Source organism: Artemia sp. Qi Xiang Cuo, chromosome 15 (genome assembly GCF_049724085.1).
Source record: "Artemia sp. Qi Xiang Cuo chromosome 15, ASM4972408v1, whole genome shotgun sequence".
NCBI classification, from domain to species: domain Eukaryota; kingdom Metazoa; phylum Arthropoda; class Branchiopoda; order Anostraca; family Artemiidae; genus Artemia; species Artemia sp. Qi Xiang Cuo.
In genome coordinates, this window is record NC_142808.1 from 67,247,031 (window position 1) to 67,271,635 (window position 24,605).

General features: G+C 35.3%; 1 protein-coding gene across 1 annotated transcript in view; it reads right to left on the reverse strand.

Annotated features, from left to right (window-relative positions):
- Nucleotides 1–206: 206 nt before the first annotated feature.
- The window catches only part of LOC148944015 (uncharacterized), a 127,740-nt gene continuing 103,341 nt past the window's right edge, over nt 207–24,605 (reverse strand). The window contains exons 3-4 of the mRNA XM_089101337.1: nt 7,100–7,270; nt 207–490 (exon numbers count right to left, since the gene is read on the reverse strand). Coding sequence (XP_088957463.1) covers nt 207–490; nt 7,100–7,270 — 455 coding nt within the window. The remainder of the gene's footprint in view (nt 491–7,099; nt 7,271–24,605) is intronic.

Here is a 24,605-nt window from a genome sequence, read left to right on the forward strand (position 1 = left end):
TTTAGCGTAAAGAGCGAGGCGTTGAGGAGGGGACAGCCCCCTTCATATACGGAATAATTTCTGTTCGTTTTAAGTTTTAACGTCGTTCCTTACTTTCAGTTAAAAAAACTTGTTTTTTTTATTTTATCTTTAACAAAATCGGTGTTTCCTAATTTTTATTGGATGCATTTGGGGAAAATTGAGCGTAGGGGGAGGGCAAGTTACCCTTAGGCAACTGGAGTGACTTTTAAAGGAGGTGAAATGGAGTTGTCACACAGCTGATAATCCAATATAGTGTTAACTGTATCGGCGGTCAGATTTGAAGATACAGCAACGTGGTCCAAGTTAGAGGTTCGCGAAGACGTGTGAATATACGTAAAATAGGACATTTTATCTAATGCACGCAAAAAATTACTGAATAAACCTTTCACTATAATAGTACGTGGAAACGCCTGAAAATCTGGTTCAGACAAAGTACAATTAAAGTCTCTGGCTATAACATAAGGTAAACCTAGACACCGAATCTTTCTACACAAGAACTTAACTTTTTCCACAATAAAGCAAATAATCGCTCTGACTGATCGTTGGAGTAATCAGTGGGTAGATACACTAATATAAACACGGGAAACTACTCTCACAGCTACAAGGCCCGGCACCCATAGCTGATTTTGGGAGCCAATTTCAGCATCAGTTGACGAACGATAGCAGTAAGAAAAAATTGTTGAAAGACGAATTTATTGAGCGAGATTTTCAAAAGAAAGAATCAGGGACACAAACAGTCTACTGAAGTTTATTAATAGTTGCATGATCAATCTCAGCTTAGTTCTCAGTTTAGTTCTCCGCTCAGTAGCGGGGTCTTTCACCACAGACATCTCGGGCTGACTATTTATTTGTATCCATATTTTTTTGTGATAATCTCGATGAAAATCGGCGCTAATTTTGTAAATCAGCGTTGAAAACTAGAAAATTTTTCAAGCTCAAATCGACACCGATTTCTTTTAAAATCGGCGCTGATTTGGATATCAGTTTCCAAAATCAGCTACATGGGCCCAGCACTTAAGTACTGATCATATAGTGCAAACAAGCGGGAATGAAAAGGCGATTGAACGAAAGAAAAAAGTCCACCAGAAGGTTTGCCTATGTTATTCAGCTTTCTAGCAGGAACGGAGTATGACGTACGACGTCATGCCATCAAGTGTAAGTTTGTTGATACAATGTTTAGTAACAAGAGCTGATGCTTTGCAACAGAGAAACTTTATTTGTATATACCCGTTTATATTCCATGATAATAAAAACGAGTCCATGGGCTTCAGTTTCGCAGTTGTTTGGGCACTTTACACTCTCACACGTGTGACACTTGATCTTGAAACAAATGAGCAAGGCACTTTTTTGGCAGAGAGTATCAGCCGTTGATTTGTGATCGATGGAGCCACGTTTCGAACAAAGAGTACTGTACTTACAATTCACGGCGAGGTGATCGACGGAATGGTAATTAAAGCAAGGACGTGGTAGGAACACGAACTTCAACCGGAGTGCGTTATTATCCAACTTTTATAGATGCTTTTAGAAACGTATCAAGATCTGTTTGAGACGGTAAGTAAACTTCAAATGTTCCGGACATGCCACACTGTACTGTTTTAGTCCTCGTGGGGATTATCTGATTCAGAGACAGTTCGTTTAAATCTTCTGGCACTCGCTTAATCGCCACGACAGAAGCAGGCTCCTTGAGGGAAACAATGAGCGATGGTTTGGCGCGTTTAACATTTTCAACTATCTGGCTCGCATTTTTCTTGGAGCAAACCACAAGTTTCCACTCGTCGTAAGAGCGGCGTAACGTGGCTCTAGTGTTAAGATTTGGGCACACGAAGTCAATGAATGTTTTCAATCACTTGTGTCTCTTACGTCTTGGGGGAGGGGGGTTCTTATGTATCACTGAGTAGAGTGGGAAGGGGTGGGTGGATTGAGGAGGGTGGAACTTATCAGGGTAGCTGGTCGGGAAGCGGCTACCATTCAATATAAATCTATTTAATTTTCTCAAAAATTCATTTACTTTAGAAACTACTGTGATATTGAATAGACTCGTCGATAGAAGGTACTTCCCACAGACTGAGGATTACAAACTAGTGCAGTGGACTGGCTCAGGAATAAAAAAAGCTTGATGCTGACCATATCATCATATACAGCGGTCCAGCAGATAATCAAGAAGCCGGAGTTGCCATGAAGATGCCAAAGCACACCCACAAGTCACTCCAAAAATCGACTCCTGCATCACCGAGAATATTAACTGCAAGGTTTTGGAAGCGATTGCTGAACTGTCAGACATTGTATGTTAGGCCCCTACAAATGAAGCCACTGATGAAGAAAATGACAAGTTCTATAGATCGCTCGAACCCATAGCCAAAGATATACCAAGACATGACGTTGTCTGCTTCCATGGGGACTCTATCGCTAAAGTTGAAAATGACAGATCCTTCAACCCACAAGTTCTTTGCCTACATGGTCTGGGTCAACGAAATGAAAATGGAGAGATTCTAATTGATTTTACCATAATGGATGACCTTGTAGTTGGTAGTTCTTTGTTTCGTCACAGAGATGTACACAAGTACTCTTGGACATCACCAGACGGAATGACAAAAATCAGATTGATCACTGCCTAATAATCAGAAAATGGAAATCGAGTGTACAAGATGTTCGGGCATATAAAGGAGCTGACGGATCGGATCAAAGCCTAATGATAGCCAAACTCTGTCTAAAATTAAATAAGATATGCAACAAAACAACAGGCCTAAAACATGTTTTCAACTCTGAGAAACTTCAAGACGAGACATTAATACAAGCTTTTACAATGGAGCTATAGAATAGATTTGTAGCTTTATCCATACCAGAGGAAGCTGAATGTAAAATAGCATGGGAAGCCTTGAAGGAATGCTACCCCGAAATAGCTATATCAACCCTGGTCTTTCGTAGCAGCCCTAAAGACCAGTGGCTGTCCAAGAAAACTTGGCAACTAATAGTTGAAAGAAAAAAGATGGGCATGTCTGCCCTCCAACAAAAAGTCCCTGATTGTCTTGTTTTCCATAAGAAGCAGAATAGAACTCTTGGTAAATTGTCAAGAAAAATGCACGTACTTACAAGCAAAACTTTCAAGAGCGTAAGGCAATAGAGGCAAAAAAAGCAGCAAAAACATAAGACTCAAGAACTGTTTACAGAGTCACCAATGATATCATAAGGAAACGACTGACAAACAGAGACGGCCCTGTCAGCGATCTATCGAGGGTCCTTGTGAAAGAACAGAGTGCAGTCAATGAACTATGGGGTAATCATTTCAAAAGTTTACAAAATAGACCCGTCCTAAAAAGCCTTCTGACATTCATGAGATTCCCATCTTCTTCCGGAATATCAGCACGGACCCTTCTTTGGCCAGTGAGATACCAGAAGCAGCAAAGAAACTGAAAAACGGGAAATCTCCGAGACTGGACCGCATATCATCAGACATGATAAAGGTATCAATATTCCTCATGTATCTCGATTTTGTCTTTACTCTTCACTCGTATTTGGACATTGGTCAAAGTACCCTCACACAGGAACCGCAGCACACTCATCAGGATATTCTAAAAAGAAGAAGCTACCGAGCCAGGCAACTGGCAGGGTATAAGTTTTCTGTCAATGCCTGGGAAGATCCTCTCACATACTAACCTACAGAAGATCCGATCACAACTTGATTATCACTTCCAAGACGAACAGTATGGCTTCCGTCCAAATCGCTCATGTGCAGACCTTATATCCATGCTTAGACTTCTTGGTGAAGAAAGCAGGGAGTGGTGTTCGAAGATTTATATGATCTTTGTGGATTTCAAAATGACCTTCAACTCCGTAGATCGTGAAATCCAATGGAAGATTCTGATCCACTATGGAATCTCTGAATCGATTATCTCTGACGATTATTACCACCATGTTTGTGCATGGCGAAAGTTAAGTCAAGAAACTAGAGGGTCAAACTCATTTCTTCTGCATTTTTTCAGGATCAAAACAGGGGTGCGTTCTATTGCCATTACGTTTTGTAATAATAGCGGAACAAAGGGACAGAATGTATCAGATGAGGACCCGAAGTCCAGGTCATTGATATTGACTTCGCAGACGACTTAGCAGTGCTTGAATCAAGCAAAAAGCAGCTTCAATAATTGCTTAACAAAGTCACGGTAAAGACAAACCATCTTGCCCTACATTTGAATTCTGAGAAAACCAAACATGGTGACTAGTGACTCTCCTCTGTCCATTAAATGTGGTGACCAAAATGTTGAACAATTGTGCGGTTCAAATATTTGGGAAGCATCATTGAGAACACCAGCTCGATAGTGAAAGAAATACTCACCAGAATAGGACAGGCAAATGGTGCCTTCAATAAACTACGTCAAGCATGGAGATCTCAGAGATTTTGTCAGCGCCTGAAGCTACGCATTTTCAACAGCAATGTTATGCCAATACTACTCTACGCAGCAGGAACATGGCACCTGAATCATAAACAAGAGAGAAGAATCCTGGCTTTTGAAAACTCGTGTCTTCGTAGATTATTGAACATCCACTGGTCACAGAAGGTGACAAACCAGTTCATCCGAGAAATGACGCAACAACCTCTAATAACTGACATCATTAGAGTCAGAAGGTGGAAAATATTTGGAACTTCCTACGTCTGGATAACCATAGACTCCCAAAACCCGCTTTACACTGGCAACCACCAGGAACTCCTAGCCGGGAAAGACCCGAAAACACTATGTTTGTTTTGTAATATTTGAATACCGAAAAAAACTTTGTAGATAGAGCTGTAGGTAAGGATGTAAGAGAAGAACAAAAGGGCTTTAGGGACGGAAGAGGATGTGTCGACCCAATTTTCACTCTTAGATTAGTAATTGAGAGGTTATTGAGTTATCGAGCCCCTTTAGTCTTCAATTTTATATATTATGAGCAGAGGTTTGCTTTAAACGATAGAAGGGCTATAGCGAAGGTCCTAGCTTTGTATGGTATACCAGATAAATCTTTGAAATGATTAGTTAATATGTAAGAATATTAAATTTAAAAAAAAATTATTAAAAATAATTTTTTCTAAGAAAAGTAAAGCCCATAATAAACTCAAGATCAGCAGAAATAAAAATCTATAGCAATTCAAACTCAAAACGACAAGAAATTACTATTAAAGAATAAATGACACCCAAAACGCAGAGAAATTCAATAAACAATCATAGCAAAGAAACCTACAACAGGTACTAACATAAATGAATAAATAAATCTTAAAACGAGTAAAATTTAGACTGAATATGCAATTCAAGCTTAAAATGAGTAAAAATCACTACAAAAAAGGGTTAAACCTTTTGGGTCATTGGCACTTTACTGAAAACTATATGTGTCTTGAACAGTCTTGGAAAGAACTAATAGACTAAAATAAAATATTTGTAATATAATTCGTTTTCAGACATAGATAAATAGCCCAAATAAATACGTTGAAGTGATTAGTCTTATGTAAGGGAGTAAAAAGAGCATGGCAAAGGCTATAAGAGAGCACAGAATCAAATAGAGAAAGTAAAACAGGTCCCAGATGAAAATTATGCTGATGATTTGACTGTCCTAGTTGAAAAATTAAGCAAAATGAACGATTGTTTTTTAGGTTCTGAGAATTACGGGTGCAAAATGAGTTTGAAAATTAATGCAAAGAAGATGAAATTACATTGAATAAAAATTAGTGAGGATGAAGAGTAATAGTGGGTAAGGAAAAGATGGATCAAATGGATAGCTTCACTTAATTATTTATTATCATAGGCAGAGCTATAGCGCTGCCCATGATAATATAATTTGTACTTTACTGAAAAAATTCTTTTAAATGTTTTCATTTTTATGGCCTTAAGAAATCAAAAATTCATATAAATATCAGCATATGTATCAGGAATAAATATCAGCATATGTATATTAAACTGACAATGCACATTGTTTTTCAGTAAATTCATTTGAATTTTTTCAGTAAAGTACGAATTATATTCTGGCTTTTAGAAAGCATAGGGTTTTAGAACCCCACTCATATTAGTTTCTACTCGTTTTGAGTTTGACTCTGTTATTTATTTTAATTTCTGTTTGTTTTGGGTTTCGTTTAGTTATTGATTTGTGGTAGTTGTACTCTTGGTAGATTATTTCATTCTATTTTTGTTCATTTTTGCTTTAATGGAGTTCTTTACTTTTTTTCAATAGCTTGTTTTGTGGAAAGTTTTTTTTTAATTAATTATTAGTAAAGATGGTGGATGCAATAAAAATGTTAAGGTAAAATAGCCAAGGCCCAGGGTGTTTTTACGAAAACAAAAAAAAATCGGAAGAACAGAAAGATATGCCTGCAAGCAAGGATTAGAATATAGGAGGCTACAGTGACTAATATGGTCGAATATGGCACTGAAATGTGGGAAATACTAAAACAGAGGAGGATTTGTTGGATTGTTTCTAGAGAAATCATCTATAGATTCTTTTGGGAACCCGTCTGACTCAACGTATTTTTATCAGCAAGCAATACGAGAAATCTGGTTCAATCCACGTTTAATTTATTAGGAAAAAGTATTTCTTTTCATTGAATTTTAAATTTCTTGTTTTAAAATTTATTCCTCAATGGAGGAGGATATAATATATATACTTGCTTGCTTAGAAAATTTCAAGGCTCTAAAATCTTCATCTTTTTCTAGGTATTATTTATCAGTCTTGTAGGTCATTTAACAGTAGGCTACCCAGTGAGACGTCAAGATCATTTAGCGAAGGTCAAAAATCTGAATAAGCCAAATGAGCCTGAGAAGTCCGAATAAGGCGAAACTGTCAAATTATTTGTACCACATTATTTTACCACTATGAATTTCTTTTTTTGTGTTCGTCTTTTTCTTCTTATTAAGTTATTTGTGTTTTCGTATGAGAAGTTCAAGCAGAAAAATTTGGTTGATCAATGAGGAAAGCAATTCACCATTTTCCTTAATTTGGGAATCAAAATTAGTTAGGTCTAGGTCCAGAAGAGCTGCTGAAGTTACTAGGTAGTAACTTCCAAGCTTTTGAAAATACTACTCACGCTGTATAATGAGTAGTGCCCCACTAAAGTTTTTACCTTGATCAGCAATAGATGTGGAGCAGAATTCTTGAGAGTCAGGTTCAAGCTTACATGGTATCGAAATGATGGAAAAAGTACTTATCGGGCCAACTTCAAGTTTGGGAAACATAGAAGGATCTGAACTGTCACAATGGTTCTTAATGTCACTTGGTAAAGCATCACCAACTTCTAAAAAAAATAAATTGAAACGGATATAAAGAAATTTCGACAAAAATGTACGAAAATTTTATGTAGAGAGATCCCCAAAACAATTATAAAACAGACTCCAACAGCACAAAAGAGTAACAAATTTTTCCTTAAAGAATAAACTTTCGATTCAGCAAACAGCGTACTATCTATATGATCTTCCAAGCCATAATAAGATGTTTAACAAAACAAAACTTATTGATAATAGTTTCGGGATATTACAATATTTTGAAAAAAAAAATATGTAGAAATTAAGTTATTTAACATAGTTAATTAATTTAACTAATTTAATTAGCTTTTTTTAACAATCAACGAAAAAGTAAATTGATGAAAACAAATTTATAACAGCTTCTTTACAAAAAAATAGGTCAGAAGCTTTAATACTTTCAAAACTAAAGATCAAGGAATTGTGCATAATCAGTCTCATACCAATTTTGAATTCAGCATATCAAGATATAATAAACTTTAGAAAAAGTCAACGAGTTTGTTGCGTTAGCAATGCAAAAGATTAATTTCATCAAACCCAATAGTTTTTTTAGTTTTAGCTCATTATAATCAATCGAATCTAGGTCCTAAGCTACGGAAGATTTTTCAATGATTTTCAAAATTTTCAACACGAGCCCCCGGGCTCTTGGAGGTTGTGTCGACCCTGGAGCTTTGTTATTTAATCTTTGAACAAACCTTAACAAAATGGCTATCTCCAAATTTTGATCAGATACATTTGGGAGAAAGAAGGCGTGGGGGGGGGGGGGGATGATAATGGACCCGTCAATCAGTTTTAAATTTTAAAAATGGGTATCATAACTTATGATTTACATTCGAATGAGCCCCCTTCAAAGTTTATAGGACCACACTTTCTACATGAAGTACCGCAGGAAAAAAAAAAACAACTATTGAAGCCTTATGACCTTTACTATAGGCAATGATATAGTGTTGGTTCTGATGACATTGTTGTGGTTCGTACTTAATCAGGAGTCAAGAGGGGTTACTTGCTATGCCCATCTATAGGACTGTTTTGATAGATTTTGTCCTAAAGAACACTGCAAAGACTATAGAAGAGTCTGGAACAAAATAGAGAAAGTAAAACTTGTCCAAGACATTAAATTATGATGATGATTTGACTGTCCTAGTTGAAAAAGTAAGCATAATGAATCATTCTTTTCTTTTAGGTTCTGAGAATTACGGGAGTAAAAACAAGTTTGAAAATAATTATTAAGGACAAGAAGTTATATTAAACCAAAACTAGTGAAAGTGAAGAGTACTGAGTAACAAGAAGATGGATCAAAAAGATAGCTTCACTTACCTAATTATTATCGTAGGCAGCGCAATAGCGCTGCCTAAGTAAAGAACGATGTAACAATGTATTTTTTTTCTGGACCAGGGCACTTCGTAACGAGGGAGTTGTCGTAGAAACTTCGAAAAGGGCTCATTCGATTGGAAATTGGAATGGCTAGTGCCCTTTCTAATAGTAAAAAGTGATTGGAAGGCAACTAACACCCTTTCAACGCCTACCATTCCCCCAAACACATCCAATCAAAAATTTGAGATAGCCATTTTGTTCAACGTATTTGATTTCCAGATAGAAATTATATTTGTGAGGAGGATACTTAATCCCCCCCAGAGCCCTCAGGGCAAGGGTTGTAAGTTAAGCCCTGGGACATATAGGATTTTTATAGAAAGTTTTGTCATAGAAACTTCAAAAAGGGCTCATTCGGTTGACATTTCAAAGACCTAATGCCCTTTTTAATAATAAAGTGATTGGAGGATAACTAACCACCCTCTCACGCCCACCTTCCCCCAAACCTATCCAATCAAAAATTTGATATAGCCATTTTGTTCAACGTAGTTGAAAGTTCTGTACACTATATCTGTGTGGATGACAACCGCCCCAAACCCTCCGGGCAACGACTGTAAGTTTTGCCCTGGGGGCATACAATGTGTATATAGAAAGCCTTGTCGTAGAAACTTCAAAAGGGTTCATTTGGTTGTAAATTGAAATGGCTAGTGCCCTTTTTAATAGGAAAAAGTGATTGGAAGGCAACTAACACCCCTTCTACGCCCACCATTTCCCCAACACATCCAATCAAAAATTTGAGATAGCCATTTTGTTCAACGCAGTTGAAAGTTCTGGAAATTATATATTTGACCAGGACACTCCCTCCACAGTCTTCAGAGCAAGGATTATAAGCTATGCCCTGGGTGCATGTAAGGTTTTAATTGAAATCTTTGTCATAGGAACTTGAAAAAGGGATCGTTTCTTTAGAAATTCAAAGGGCTAGTGCCTTTTCAATAGTCAAGAGATATTAAAGGGAGACTAACCCCTTCTCACGCCCAGCATTTCCCCAAACAAATACAATCGAAAGTTTGAGACAGCTGTTTCGTTCAACGTAGTTGAAAGTTCTGGAAATAAAGTCTTTGAGGATAAGAACCACCCCACACCCCTCAGGACAAGGGCTGTAACTTATTCCCTGGGGGCATATAATGTTTATGGAAAGTTTTTTCTTGCTAACTTCAAAAAGGGCTCATTCGATTAAAAATTCAAAGGACTAATATTCTGTTAATAGTCAAAAGTGATTGGAGGAGAACTGATCCCTTCTCACACCCACAAATTTCCCAAACACATCTAATCAAACTCTTGAGATAGACATTTTGTTCAAAGAAGTTGAAAGGTCCGGAAATGCTATTCTTCAGGATGAAACTCCCCCTACAGCCGTCGGCGCAAGGTTTGTAAGTTATACCCTGGGGGCATATGAGGTTTTTATAGAAAGCGTTGTAAAACTTCAAAAAGGGCTCACTCAATTGGAAATTGAAAGGGCTAGTGCCCTTTTAAATAGTTGAAAGTAATTGGAGGGCAACTAACTCCCCTCTCACGCCCACCATTTCCCCAAACACATAAAATCTTAAATTTCAGATATTCATTTTGTTCAACGTAGTAAAAGTTCTCGAAATTAGATCTTTTAGGATGATAACACCCCAAAGCCCTCAGGGCAAGGGTTTTAAGTCATACCCTAGGGGAATCTAATGTTTTTATATAAAGTGTTGACATAGAAACATCAAAAAAAAGTTCATTTTATTTGAATTTGGAAAAATTCTTCAACGTTGTTTTATGTTTTGTAAATTATGATTTTTAGGATTACAACCCCCCCCCCAAACCCCTCGGGGGAACGGGTGTAAATTATGCCCTGGGGGCATATAAGGTTTTTATTGTAGGGGTTTTCGTCGATACAACAAAAAGGGCTCCATCACTGGCGAATTGAAAGGGCTAGTGCCCTTTTTAATGCCGTTTGCACAAGTGATATTTTCTTTCGAAAAGCATCCATCTTTCCTCGTAAGGTAAACACGTCCTTATGTTGCCCTTGCAAAGATATGTTTAATTCATTTAACAGAGAAAAATTATCTGCCAGATATGCCAGCTTGGTTACCCGCTCATCATTGGACAAGAGTTTTTGAAATTTCTGATTATTTTGTTGGTATAAAAATAATCTATTATTTTCACGCTAGATGATCGGATCAGTATTTTCCCCCTCGATAGCCATCTTACCTCAAAGTGAAGATGAAAGTGATTATACTGGCAACCCGTTTATTCATAGAGCATTTCAAACATCTGAGAATTCAGAGCTTTATGTCTGATTCCATCATACTTTTTATAGTATTGGACACAATAACTCTTGAACAATCTCCTGTCAGGTTTGCAGCACCATCCCTGCAAATGCCAGTAAATTTTGTCCATTCAGTTTTGTTATTCAGAAAATAACTATCAAGTGCTTTAAAATCTCAAAGCTAGTTGTTCTGTCCAGCAAGTTCAGCGAGCAAAGAAGTTCTTCTTGTATTTCTACCTGAAACTCAACCCTTACAATCCAAGCGAGAAGTGCTTTGTTACTGACGTTTATAGATTCATCAACTTGAATTGAACAAGGTGGTGCACTTTTTACCATGTTTATAACTTTATTTTCAATATCTTCAGCTGTATTTTTCAACTACACCCTTATAACACAAAGAAGAAGTGTTCTATTACTGACGTTTATAGGTTCATCAAGTTGAATTTAATAAAATGATTTATTTTTTAACATTTTTATAGCTTGATTTACATCATCTTCAGCAGTTTCTTTTTTAAACTAAGCCAAAATTGTAATCAGAAAAAGGAATTAAGTTCAGTTTTTTGATATCCTATTATCCCACAAAAACTTAACAGGCTTATAACATGCACGGTTTGATTAAATTTTCTCCTATCCTATGTGACTTTATTCTGCGAAATTTGGAATGATATCAAGTAGGAAGCCGTTAATAGGGACTTGTCTTTAGCAACCATATTTTTTATAACCCCTATTTACTTTTTCATACCTTCATGCATTTTTTGAAAATATTCAAGTGGTTTGTCAACTGAATTTGGGTGTTTTGATTCCAAGTAAATTTTTAATCTTTGACAGTCTCATCGTTAAATAAAATTTCATGACAAATAACACAAAGAGGCCTTGGATCCAGCTTTCTACCAGTTTCTTGAACAAATCCAAATTTTAGGTAATTTGAATCATATTTTCTTGATTTTCTTTTTGCCTCCTTTTTGAATGTTCTTGTAATGTTCTCTGACGGGAACTAGGGATGCTTTGCTAAGTCTTATTCACTGATCAGCTTACTTTGTTACTATTTCCATCGCTTTATCGCTTTAGTTTTTCCAAAGAAGTCCAAAGCATTCACTTGCATTTTCTCACTCAAGTTTTTTAGGAAAATCCATTAAATAAAAAATTTTGAAAAAGATAGATGCACAGCTCACATGTTTCAAATCCGGAATTCGGGCTGCAGAAATCCGGAGCTTATACTTCCTATAGGAACTAAACTATTACTTGAGACTGTGTTAAAAATTGACATAGAATGAAACTTTTCCGCAAAAATAGAAAGCCAAACGGAAATTCATCCTGTCGTAAGTGTATGCTCATTCAAGAATGTACAGCGGTAGAAATCGCTAAATGTATCCTTAAATATATAACTTTTAAAGTTATAATCCTCAATTTTGTTTTTTTTGCGTTCATTAAATATAAAAAAGCGACATTTGTCAATAATTTTCCCTTTTCTTCGTGGACCAAATTAATATTTCCATGGACCATCAGTGGTCCATGGACCACAGGTTGGCAACCACTGCTTTAGATAGACCAAGTTACTTGGTTTTCTCTTTTTATTTCAACATATTTGAATTAATTGAAAATAATACAAGATTTATTAGTTTAGTTGCATATATTTTAATCAAAACTTTTAGATTTTCATTTTTCAGTGACAATGTCTGTTCTTTACTTACGATTTGTTAGTATGAGCTCTTTTACACAAGGTTCTCATGAATGTGAAAAGGTGATATAAAAAATCAAGTTACTTTTAAGGTCATACTGTCAACGGAGGTTTCAAAAGTAAACTCCCCTAGAAGCTTCATCCCCAGAAATTTTTATTTGGACTTTTGATCGGCTACAAGAATCAACAACCATTTAAACCAACCATCTGGTCAATTTACACCGAACTTTGTCAGATTCCGTAAAAGCAACATTCCCTTTACTATCATCGGCTCCAGCCCCCAATATGTTGTTTAATGTATTTTCCAATCACCTCTATTGTGGCTTTTCTAGCAAAATACCCAGGGAGGCTAAAATCGTAGCATGCAACTTATAGTTTTTTGGTTGAAATCTACTTTTCTCTTCTTCGGAATGGTCCCTACTTTTGTCTCCCTGTTTTATTCTTGTTTCATCTGATGTGTATTTTAAAATATCTAACCATTTCCAATCTAGATCCATTAGTCTGTACAGGAACTCTTCCTAAGTATCTGACTCAGATAGGTCAGCAATAGCCTTTTTAAGTTTTCTTCAAGTCCTTTGCGTCCTCAGTCGGCAAGTTTTCAGACGCATTTTGTGCTTTACGATTTAAGTTGAATTTAATTTTCGTAACCCAGTCTCATTCCCATCTACGGTTTAATTCAGTGTTTTTTCCGCAATTGGAGATATACAAATGTACATCTTCGTTTTCCATCCTTAGTTGAAAGATTACCGTATGTATTAGATCTAGTGTGGGGCCAAAAATAAAAATTCAGGAAGTAAAATTGGTAAAACATGTTAAAATAAGGTACTCCCTAGGATGTATAGGGTAAAGTTGTTGTTTTAGAGTTGACTTGTAGCTAGAAAAACATTTGAGCACTTCTCTTGATATCACTTACATATTTTAGTGAAATTTATGATGATTCTGATTTTCCTCGGCTTAAAAAGGTAATCCTCCTTCATCTAGTTTCACCTAGATAGTTCAAACTATCTATAACATAAAGGGCATCTCAAAATGATTATGGGACACATAAGGGGAAAAGAGGGCATGGGGGATAGGGATAGTTGTCCTCCAATCCCTTCTCACTCTTCATAAGGGGCACTAGAACTTTCCATTTGCCATCAAATTATCCTCCTCCAAAGTTTATACGACCACCCGATCTGAAAACACTTACTTGTCTCAGGGTATAACTTTCAGCATGTGCCCCCAGGCTCTGGAGGGGTTGTGTTAACCCTGGACTTTTTTCTATCTGATATTTGAACTATCTTTAACAAAATGGGTTACACTGGAAGCATTTGGGGAAGAGAGAGCACGGGGGAGGACCAGTTATGCTCAGATTACTTATCACTCTTAACACGAGCACAAAAGTTTCAATTTCCCATCAAATGAGCCCCCTCCAAAGTTTATAAGACTACCCCTTCAATAAAAACCTTATATGTCCCAGGGTATAACTTTCAACACGTTCCCCCAGGCTCTGGAACGGTTTTGTCGACCCAAAAGTTTCTGTAATCTGATCTTTGATATATTTTGGTTGCCTATAGCTTTTGAATCTTAAAAGAGAAAATGAGCTTTCAATTTCCCATCAAATGAGCCCCATCCAAAGTTTATGCGACCAAACCTTCCATATCAACCTTATATGCAACCTGGGAATAACTTTCAACAAGTGCCTACGGGCTCTAAGGGATTTTGTTGACCCCAGAGTTTGTATTTGGTTTTTGAACTATTTTGAACAAAATGGCTATCTCAAAGTTTTGATTGGACCTATTTGAGGAAAAGAGGCCGTTAGGAGGGTGGGGGACAAGTTGCCCTCCAATCCCTTTTTCATTTTTTAAAATGGCACTAGAACTTCTGATTTCCAATCGAATGACCCCCCTCCCAAGTTTATAAGACCACACTTTCCATATGAAGTGCTCTGCAAAAAACAAAATTGAAGGCTTATGGCCTTTTCTATAGAATAAAATAAAACATTACCTCTGTTGCTGTGGATCGTACTTAATCAGGAGTCAAGCGGGGTTACGTTTTATGATCATCTATACAGATCAATTTGATGGACTTTGTCCAGAAGAACACCGTAAAGACCATAAACGAGCAGGGAATCAGAAAGAGAAAGTAAAACTTGTGCCAAACAAAGATTATGCCAATGATTTGACTGTCCCGGTTGAAAAAGTAAGCAAAATGTTAGATTTTTGTAAGGTTCTGAGAGGTAAGGGTGCAAAAGTAATTTTGAAAATTAATGTTAAGAAGACTAAGTTATATTGAATAAAAATTAGTGAAAGTGAAGAGCAATACTTGGTAACGAGAAGATGAATCAACCAGTAGCTTCACTTACCTAGGTTTTTTCCAGATAAATTATTAATAGATTCTTTTGGGGACCCGTCTGACTGACTGTATTTCAATCAGAAAGCTGTAAAAAGAATGTGGTTCTATCTAGATCTTAATTATTTGGAAAAAGTATTTCTTTCTATCAGACTCTTCTTAATTATTTCTTTCCATTTCTTTTCATCAACTTTCAAATTTCTTGATTTCAAAGTTATTCAATTGTTTTTTTCTCAATAGAGGAGGATAAAATACAAAGACTTGCTCGCAAAAAAATTTCAAGGCTCTAAAATCTCTTTTTCTTATTAAGTTATTTGTGTATTCATTTAAGAAGTTCAAGCAGAACATTTTGTATGATGAGTGACGAAGACAATTTGCCGTTTTCCTTAATTTTGGGAACTAATTAGATGGCTTAATACGAGCGCGTATCTATGAATTCAGTTAGGAGGAGGAATATCAAAATAATCTCGGTCCTTAAGAGCTATTAAAACAATTTTGGGGTGTGGGGAGTTCATATTGTTTTTTGTTGTTTTTTTTAACTGCGTTTAAAGACCATTTTATAAATACAATAAAAATTTTTGGAATTAATTTAAAACGTATTGTTATATTCCCCCTAGGCAAGACCTTGGTTGATACTGAATAGTACTTATCTACCACGTCTAATAATGGGGCTCTATTTTGTGAAGATTCCCATTCTTCTTTAGCCTTTAATTTCAAGTGTCCACTGACGGAAACATTTTTTTCTCTTTTTTTTCCTCTTCTTTTTTTTGACTTGATCCCTATGCAAGTATTCAAAATTGGAAGCTCCAAGCTTTTGAATATGCTAATCACACTGTCATAAAAGCAGCGTTCCACTCTGAAAATTTTACCTTGATCAGTAATAGATGTGGAGCTAAATTCATGAGAGTCAGGTCCAAGCTTGCATGGTATCGAAATGCTGAGGAAAGTATCATTGGGCCAACTTCAAGTTTGGGAAGCATAGGAGGGTCTAAACGGTCAACCTGCTTCTTAATGTCACTTGGTAAAGCATCACCAGCTTCTAAAAACATAAAATTAAATGGGATATAAAATAATTTCGACAAAAATGTACATACATTTGACGAAAAGAGTATTCTGTAAATTCAGGCAAAGATGTAATTCCAAAAAACAAAGTAATACAAATAGAACACATTTTTCTTTAAGAAATTTTTATGTAAACAGATCCCCAAACAATTAGAAAACAGACTCCAGAAGGTACAAAACTGCAATAGATTTTTCCTTAAAGAATAAACTTTCGATTCAGCAGCAGCTTAATCGATCAATTATTGCTCTATCGTTGGACGCTCTATTTGACCCTCCACGCCTTTATAAGATGTTTAACGAAACAGAACTAATTGATTATTGTTTCGGGATATTACAATTTTCGAAAAAAAAATAAAACAATTATTTATAAGTTAATTAGTATAAATAGAGAAGGAAAAGTAAATTGATTAAATCAAGTTTATAACAGTTTATTTAGAAAAGACAGGTTAAAACCAGTAATTCATTCAAAAAGGAAGAAGATCAAGGAATTTTGCTTAATCAGCCTCATACAAGTTTAAATTTAACAGATCAAGATATAATAAACTTTAGAAAACATCAACGAGCTTGCTGCATTAGCAATGCAAAAGATTAATTCAATTCATCTAACCCAATATTTTTCTAAGCCTTTCGCTCATTATAACTAATTAAACCTAGATCCTAAGCTACAAAAGAGTTTTCAATGACTTTCAAAATTATGCCCCTGGGGCAAAATTATCAACACGTGCCCTGGACTCTTGGGGGTTGGTGTCAATCCTGGAGCTTTATAATCTGATCTTTGAACTATGCTTAACAAAATGGCTATCTTAAAATTTTGATCAGATATATTTGGCAGGAAGATGGCGAGGCGGGGGGGGGTGTTACCCTTCAATCATTTTCATTCTTAGAAAGGGTAAAGGAACGTTCGAATTCTAATCAAATGAGCCCCCTCAAAAGTTTACAAGACCAGACTTTCCATATGAATTACCTCTGGGAAAAACAAACATTGAAGCCTTACTACCTTTACTATAGGCACCGATATAGTATTGCCTCTGATAACATTGTTGTGCTTAGTACTTAATCAGGAGTCGAGTGGGGTTACGTTCTATGCCAATCTGTTCAGATTGTTTTGAAAGATTTTGTCCTAAAGAACACTGTAAAGAGTATAGGTAAACATGGAATACAGTAGAGAAAGTAAAAATTGTTCCAGAAATAGATTATGCTGATGATTTGACTGTCCTAGTTGAAATTTTTTTAGGGTCTAAGAGTTACAGGTGTAAAAATAAGTTTGAAAATAAATGCTAAGAACAATAAGTACATTAAATAAAAATTAGTGAAGGTGAAAAGTAATACTGGGTAAGGAGAATATGGATCAACGAGATAGCTTCACTTACCTAGGTATTACTGTTACTAAAGATGTGGGATGCAATGAAAATGTTAAGGAAGAAAAGCCTCAGCCCAGGTTTTTTTTTACAAAAATGAAATATATTTGGAAGAAAAGCAAGATATGTCAGCAAACCAAGATTAGAATATTGGAGGCTACAGCAATAACAGTGATTGAGAATGGTTCTGAAATGTGGGCGTTACGAAAAACAAAGAAGGACTTGTTAGATTTTTTTCAGAAAAATTATTAACACATTCTTTTGGTCACCCGTCTGACTGAATGTATTTGAATCAGAGATCTGTATAATAAAATTGGCTCATTCCAGATCTAAATTATTCAAAAAAAAATCCTTCCTTTCCGTTTCTTTTCATCAAATTTCATGATTTCAAAGTTATTCAGTTGGTTCCTCGCAATGGAGAAGGACATGACACAAACACTTAGTTGGTTAAAAAATACCAAGGCTCTAAAATCTTACTCCTTTTCTAGGTACTTTTCTTCATGCTTGCATATCGTTTATTTTTTAACCAGTAGCAACCTATTTCTGTGCTCATTTTTTATTCTTTTCTTCCTTATTAAGTTATTTGTGTTTCCGTATAAGAAGTTCAAGAAGAATGTTTTGTATGGAAAACCGAGATAGAATAGCCTTAGCCCAAGGTGTTCTAACAAAAATAAACTATTTTTGGAAGAACAGAAAGATAAGCCTGCAAACAAAGATTAGAATATTGGAGGAAACTGTTAACAGACTCTTTTGGGCACCAGTCCGAATGATTGCATTTCAACCAGAAAGCTATAATTGTACGGTACGAAAGAAGGAAGAAGACTTTTTAGATTTTTTCAGAAAAATTTTGAACAGATTCTTTTGGGCACCCGATTGACTGACCGTATTTTGATCAGCAAACTGTACGGAAAATTTGGTTCTATTCAGATCTAAATTATTTGAAAAACACATTTCTTTCCGTTTCTTTTCATTAAATTTCAGATTTCTTGATTTCGAAGTTATTCAGTTGAGTTTCTCTCAATGGAGAAGGATAATAATACAAAGACTTAGTTGTTTAAAAAATTTCAAGGCTCTAAAATTTTCCTCTTTTTCTAATTACTGTCACTCATGCTTGTATGTCGTTTAATTGTCGACTATCAAATTAAAAGCCAACATATTTTAGCGATGCTAAAAAAAAGAACATCCAAAATAAACTTATGATTATATTGGTTACAAATAGAAATTTACTCAACTTCAAGAGCCCATTGACAAAAAAAATTGGCTTTTTAATTGATCCCTATAAAAGTATGCAAACTTGGCAGCTCCAAACTTCTAAATATGCTAATTAGAATGTAGAGTGAGAAGTGTCCCACTCTGAAATCATTACCTTGATTACTAATAGATTTGGAGTCCAATTCCTGAGACTCAGATTCAAATTTACATGGTACCGAAATGCAGGGAAAAGTGCTCATCGGACTATCTTCAAGTTCGGGCAGAATGAATGGGGCTGAACAGTCAACCCACTTCTCAATGTCACTTGGTAAAGCCTGGGAAGGCGCAATAAAAAAATCCAGGCAGGCTCAATAAAATTTCCATTAAAAAAAGAACTTGGTAAGAAAAAGTTGTATTTTAATTTGATAAATTAATTTCTTCTATAAATCGAGAACATGTATATTTTTTTTTGTTTAAGCTAAAAGATTTTAAGAACAAATTAATATATTTTGTAAATATTTAAAGTTACCATTATCATCCACAATGATTGTTCAAATATAAACAGACAGCATATTGAAGATCTCAAACTGGTTTCAGCTTAATAAATAGCGACTGACAAGTCTGGTGACATAAATGATACAACACAAGTTTCAATTTTTGTAAGATTTATGTCTCATTCAGGGCCTAAATAAGAACTTTTACGATTATTGCCACTCAAAGGTAAGACCCGTGAGAAGGTATCGCAAGTACTGTAATCGAATGTATAGATAAGCATCATATTCCCCTCGATAAAAATTGTGTTGATTTTAACAGATGGTGCCAAAAGTATGACCTAAGTAAGAAAAAGGGCTTGTTGCTATTGTAAAAGAAAATTAATCACGAGATACTTGTTTACCATTTTATCATTCATCAAAGCACATCAAGCCCCTCGTTTACAAGATTCCCTGATAGAAAATTTGTGAATTTATAGAAATTTTGATTAGCAGTTAAAACATCTAAACATTGAAGTTTTATTCCCAAGTAAAAGAGATATTTGGCTTTGAACACTATTTCAAACTAGGATTGCCGGTGGAGGCATTAGATAGATAGATAGATAGATAGATAGATAGATAGATGTATTTTCCATATATCAGTAAAATAATTACATAACAATCTACAAATCCCCACAAAGACTCCATGGCCTGTAGGAGGGGGATTATGAAAAGATCAAATAAACATTAAACATTTAAACGCTTAAGATTTAAACAATACAAACATAACATTACTATTTAAACACATAAAAATAAGCATTTTAAATTTTAAAATTTAAAGCATTTTTTTCATAAAACGGAAAGAAAAAAAGGAGAGAGTTCAATAAATAAAATGTATCAAACTACAATTAATCACATCATATTTAAAAAAAAAAAAAAAAAAAAAAAAAAAATTAAATGAAGAAAAAAAAACCATTGGCAGCAGGCAAAAGTAAATAAAATTAATAAACTTAAATCAAATATTTGTTTAATATTATTTTTAAGGTGCCAAAGGAGTGGCATTTTTGAGCCGAATCGAGAAGGATGTTCCATATCAAATGACACGCAACAAGAGGATTAAAATCGGATCTTATTGTTGGTGTATGAGTAATTTGTATATTTAGATAACTATGGAGTTGATACTTTGACCGATCAGATACAAAAGAAGATGTAAACCTAAGGGACCTAGGAATATCACCATGGAGATGAAGAAAAGCGAAACCCACACAGGAAAGAACATAAAGTTTTTTAATATCAAGTAATGGTTTAGTTGCCGAACGGTTTACATTCTGGATAAGATTTATAGCTTTATCATAAGTATTCGAAAGCGGTTTGAGAAAAGAAGGGAAGGTAGACATCCATATGACTGAACAATAGGAAACATAAGAATGAACTAAGCTATGAAATAGGATTCTTAGAATAGGTTCTGGAAAGATATGTTTTAGTTTTCTTAGAATACCGAGATTTCTGCATACCTTCATTTTAATCAAATCAATATGGTGTTTAAAAGATAAATTTTCATCTAGGGGGATACCTAGGAAACGGACATGACCATCCTTTGGTCTACTAATAAAGCCTTTGGATATATGAATGTCATATAATTGAGGAAAAACCTAGGATATACGAGAGAAAACTAAATAAACTAGTTTTAATAACATTTAAGGCAAGAGAGTTAGCATCAAACCAAAATGAATCTCTCTCAAAGAGGTCCACTAAATTTGTACGAACCTCATCCTCTGTTCTGCCAGAAGTAAAAAGGGCGGTATCATCGGCAAAAGTAACAAGAGAATCCGAGGTATACAAACTATAGTTATGGGTAAGGGAGACTGTTGGATGACATAGACGACAGCAATAAAGAGGATTTTTATTTCTAACTGCCAAAATTAGGTCATTTATATAAATTAAAAACAGTGCCGGCCCTTAAAAGTGGATCAACAGAAATTATTCTACAAGACAAGAAAGACTTGAACCAATAAAACGCACTACCTCTTACGCCAAGATGAGAGAGTTTAAATAGAAGGAGACTGTGGGTTAAAGAATCAAAGGCTTTACGAACAACCAGAAACAAAGCAGCAAGAATCACATGGGAGTCTATGGCAGAGTGAAGAAATTCAGTAAAACTGCACAAGCATGCTCAGTTGAATGATTTGCTCGAAAACCAAATTGAAAATCGTGAAAAAAATCTTTAGAAGTATGAAAATTATTAAGACAAGAAAGCATCGCCTTCTCAAATATTTTGCTAAACACAGACAACAAAGAAATTGGCCGATAGTTGGCTGGATCATTCCGTGTCCCCTCCTTATATAATATGATGACTCGAGCACGCTTGAGACTACTCGGGAAAATACCATGCTGAAAGGAGAGGTTAATAAGTTTTGTTAAGGGATAAATAATGGAAGGAAGTATGAACTTAATTACTTTAGTAGGAATATTATCAGGGCCAGACGACGAACAATTTTTCAATCCAATAACAATTTTAGCAATTTCTTTCTCCGTCGGTGGTTCCAAAAACATTGACTTCGTGCAAGGTGGCCCAAGATAAGACCTGAAGTTGGATCCTGAAGGAGAAGAACCAACAGGCGTAGCGGTCCTTTTACCAATATTAAATAAAAAAAAACAAGTTTTTGAAACTAAAAGCAAGGAGCGACATCAAAACTTAAAACGAACAGAAATTATTCCGTATATGAAAGGGGTTGTCCCCTCCTCACCGCCTCACTCTTTACGCTAAAGTTTTTTATTGTTTAAAAAAATAGACTTGTGAGAAAGTCAAACTTTACCGTAAAGAGCGAAGCTTTGAGGAGGGGACAGTCCCTTTCATATACGGAATAATTTCTGTTCGTTTTAAGTTTTAATGTCGCTCCTTACTTTCAGTTTAAAAAACTTGTTTTTTTTTATTTAATTTCTGATCGTTTTTTAGTTAATGCAGCTTTTATTTTGGCTCACCGTCATTGAATAAGTAAACAAAAATTTGCATAAAAATTTCACTTTTCTTTTGCTAAATGGATGTCTCTAAATTTGGTTATGACGTAATTTACAAATTAACTTACGTAGCTAACTTCTATTTTCGTATATTTTTCTTCTGGCAAAAAATACAAAATTTCATATTTTTGCAGATATGAGCTTGAAACCTATGTAATAGGGTTTTCTGATACGCTGAATTTGACGGTGTGATTTTCATTAAAATTCTTTCACTTGTAAGGGATGTTTCTCCCCTCTTTAAAAAATCGGCTAAATTTTCTCAGGCTCGTAGCCTTTGATGAGTAATACTAAACATAATAAAATTTATATATTTAGAATCAGCATTATAAACACATTCTTTGGATACATTTATTGACATCAAATTCCGTTTTTAAAAGTTTCGATAACTATTGAGCCGTACCGCTTGTTTTTTCATTGTTTTTTTTTATTACGTATATGTTATTACGCATATGAGGGGGTTCTCCCCTTAGTAAATAACACGTTCTTCACGTTAAAATTAAAAAAAAATTTTGATTAACAAAACCCTGAATCACAAAGGTCGTTTAATTAGAATAGATAGCTCTTTTGAAAGCACTAAAAAAAACCGTAGCGTAAAGAGCGAGGTATTGACTTGGGGGAGAACCCCCCTCACATACGTTATAATTTCTGTTCGTTTTAAGTTCTAATGTTGCTTCTGTATACTTCCCAATAACCAATATTTTATGTTAACATTGGGTAAAGCTCATAACTTTTAGCCCTCCCCCAGGGGACTTCGGGGGATTAAGTCATCCTAAAAGACATATTTATCATATTTCCGACCATGTTGAACAAAATGGCTATCTCGAAATTTTTATCGGGTGAGTTTGGGAAAAAAAAGCGTGAGAGGGGACCTAGTTGCCCTTAAGTTATTGTGTTAAATAAAAATTGGCACCTCACAACAACAAAAAATTTCACATTAAAACGACTGTATAATTCCCAATAACCAATACTCTATGTTAACATTGGGTAAAGTTCATAACTTTCAGCCCTCCCCCTGGGGCTTCGAGGGATTAAGTCATCCTAAAAGACATAGTTATAACATTTTCGACCATGCTGAACAAAATGGCTACCTCAAAATTTTGATCGGGTGACTTTGGGGAAAAAATGAGCGTGGGAGGGGGCCTAGTTGCCCTCCATTTTTTGGTCACTTAAAAAGGGCACTAGAAGTTTTAATTTCCGTTCCAATGAGCCTTCCCACGATATTCTAGGACCTCTGGGTTGATACAACAACCCCAGGGAAAAATAAAAAAAAAACAAATAAACACGCATCCATGATCTTTATTCAGGCAAAAAATGGAAAATTCCACATTTTGTAGATAGGAGCTTGAAACCTCTACAGTAGGGTTCTCTGATACGCTGAATATGATGGTGTGATTTTCATTAAGGTTCTATAATTTTTAGGGGGTCTTTCCCCCTTTTTTCGAAAATCAGCCAAATTTTTTCAGGCGCTTAACTTTTGATAGGTAAGATTAAACTTGATTAAACTTATATATTTGAAATCAGAATTAAAATTTGATTCTTTTGATGTGTCTATTGGTATCAAAATTCCGTTTTTTAGAGTTTCGGTTACCATTGAGCCGGGTCGCTTCTTACTTGCAGTTCGTCACCACGAACTGTTTGATTCGCAAAATGTGAATTTAATGCATCTTGAACATTCATCTCACCTTCAATGATTTTGCCACCGAGATCCAAAAAAAAAGGACTGATGGAGACTGAAAAGAAGGCCTAAGCCCAGAATTTATAACCTGCCAAGTTTTTTGTATATCTTTACCACAATATAAAAAACAATTAATATAATACTGGGACTTGGCCTTTCGACACACAGAATTATAAACATTCCTTAACATTTTAAATCGCTGAAAGCAAACAGCTTTCATTGAAGGGCTAGCAGACTTAAAGGCCCTCCAGAAATTATTTTTTCTCCTACAACTCCTAAGGAGACCAGGAGTCATCCAAGGATTTAGAGGAAAAGCATTCTTAGACTTACGATTAGAAGGTGAAACATAACAAATATCAAGAACAGCATCTTTAATACTCATAAAAAGTATCAAATAAATTACAAAAATCAGAATCAATCTCAAAACCACCCCAAGAAATTTCTGCCAATCTTGACCTAAGAAGTATCAATTCCACTTCACCAAACCTAAAAGGCCTCTTACGGTAAGAGGCCTTTAGTACCAGACGGTAAGTCTGGTAAGAGTCTTACCAGACTCACAAGTCCTCTCAATAGTCAGTTTATCAAAACAGTATCTAGAGTAAACAGGGAAATGATCGGAAATATCGCTCACTAAAACATAATTTTGGATCAAGGTAGCCGTACAGAAAATATTGTCAATCAGAGATGGCGTACTCTCTGTTATGCGAGATGGGATACATACAGAAGGTAAAGTACCTGCGGCAAGCATGGACGACAGAAAATCCAAAGATACAGAAGACTTTATATCTATCAAGTTTATATTAAAATCTCCCATAATAATTAATTCAGTCGACTGTTTTAGGATGGTATCCAGTAGATCATTAAGAGTGTGTAGAAACAGTGGAATAGAGCCACTAGGAGATCGATAAATAATACCAACAATTAAATCCTTACCT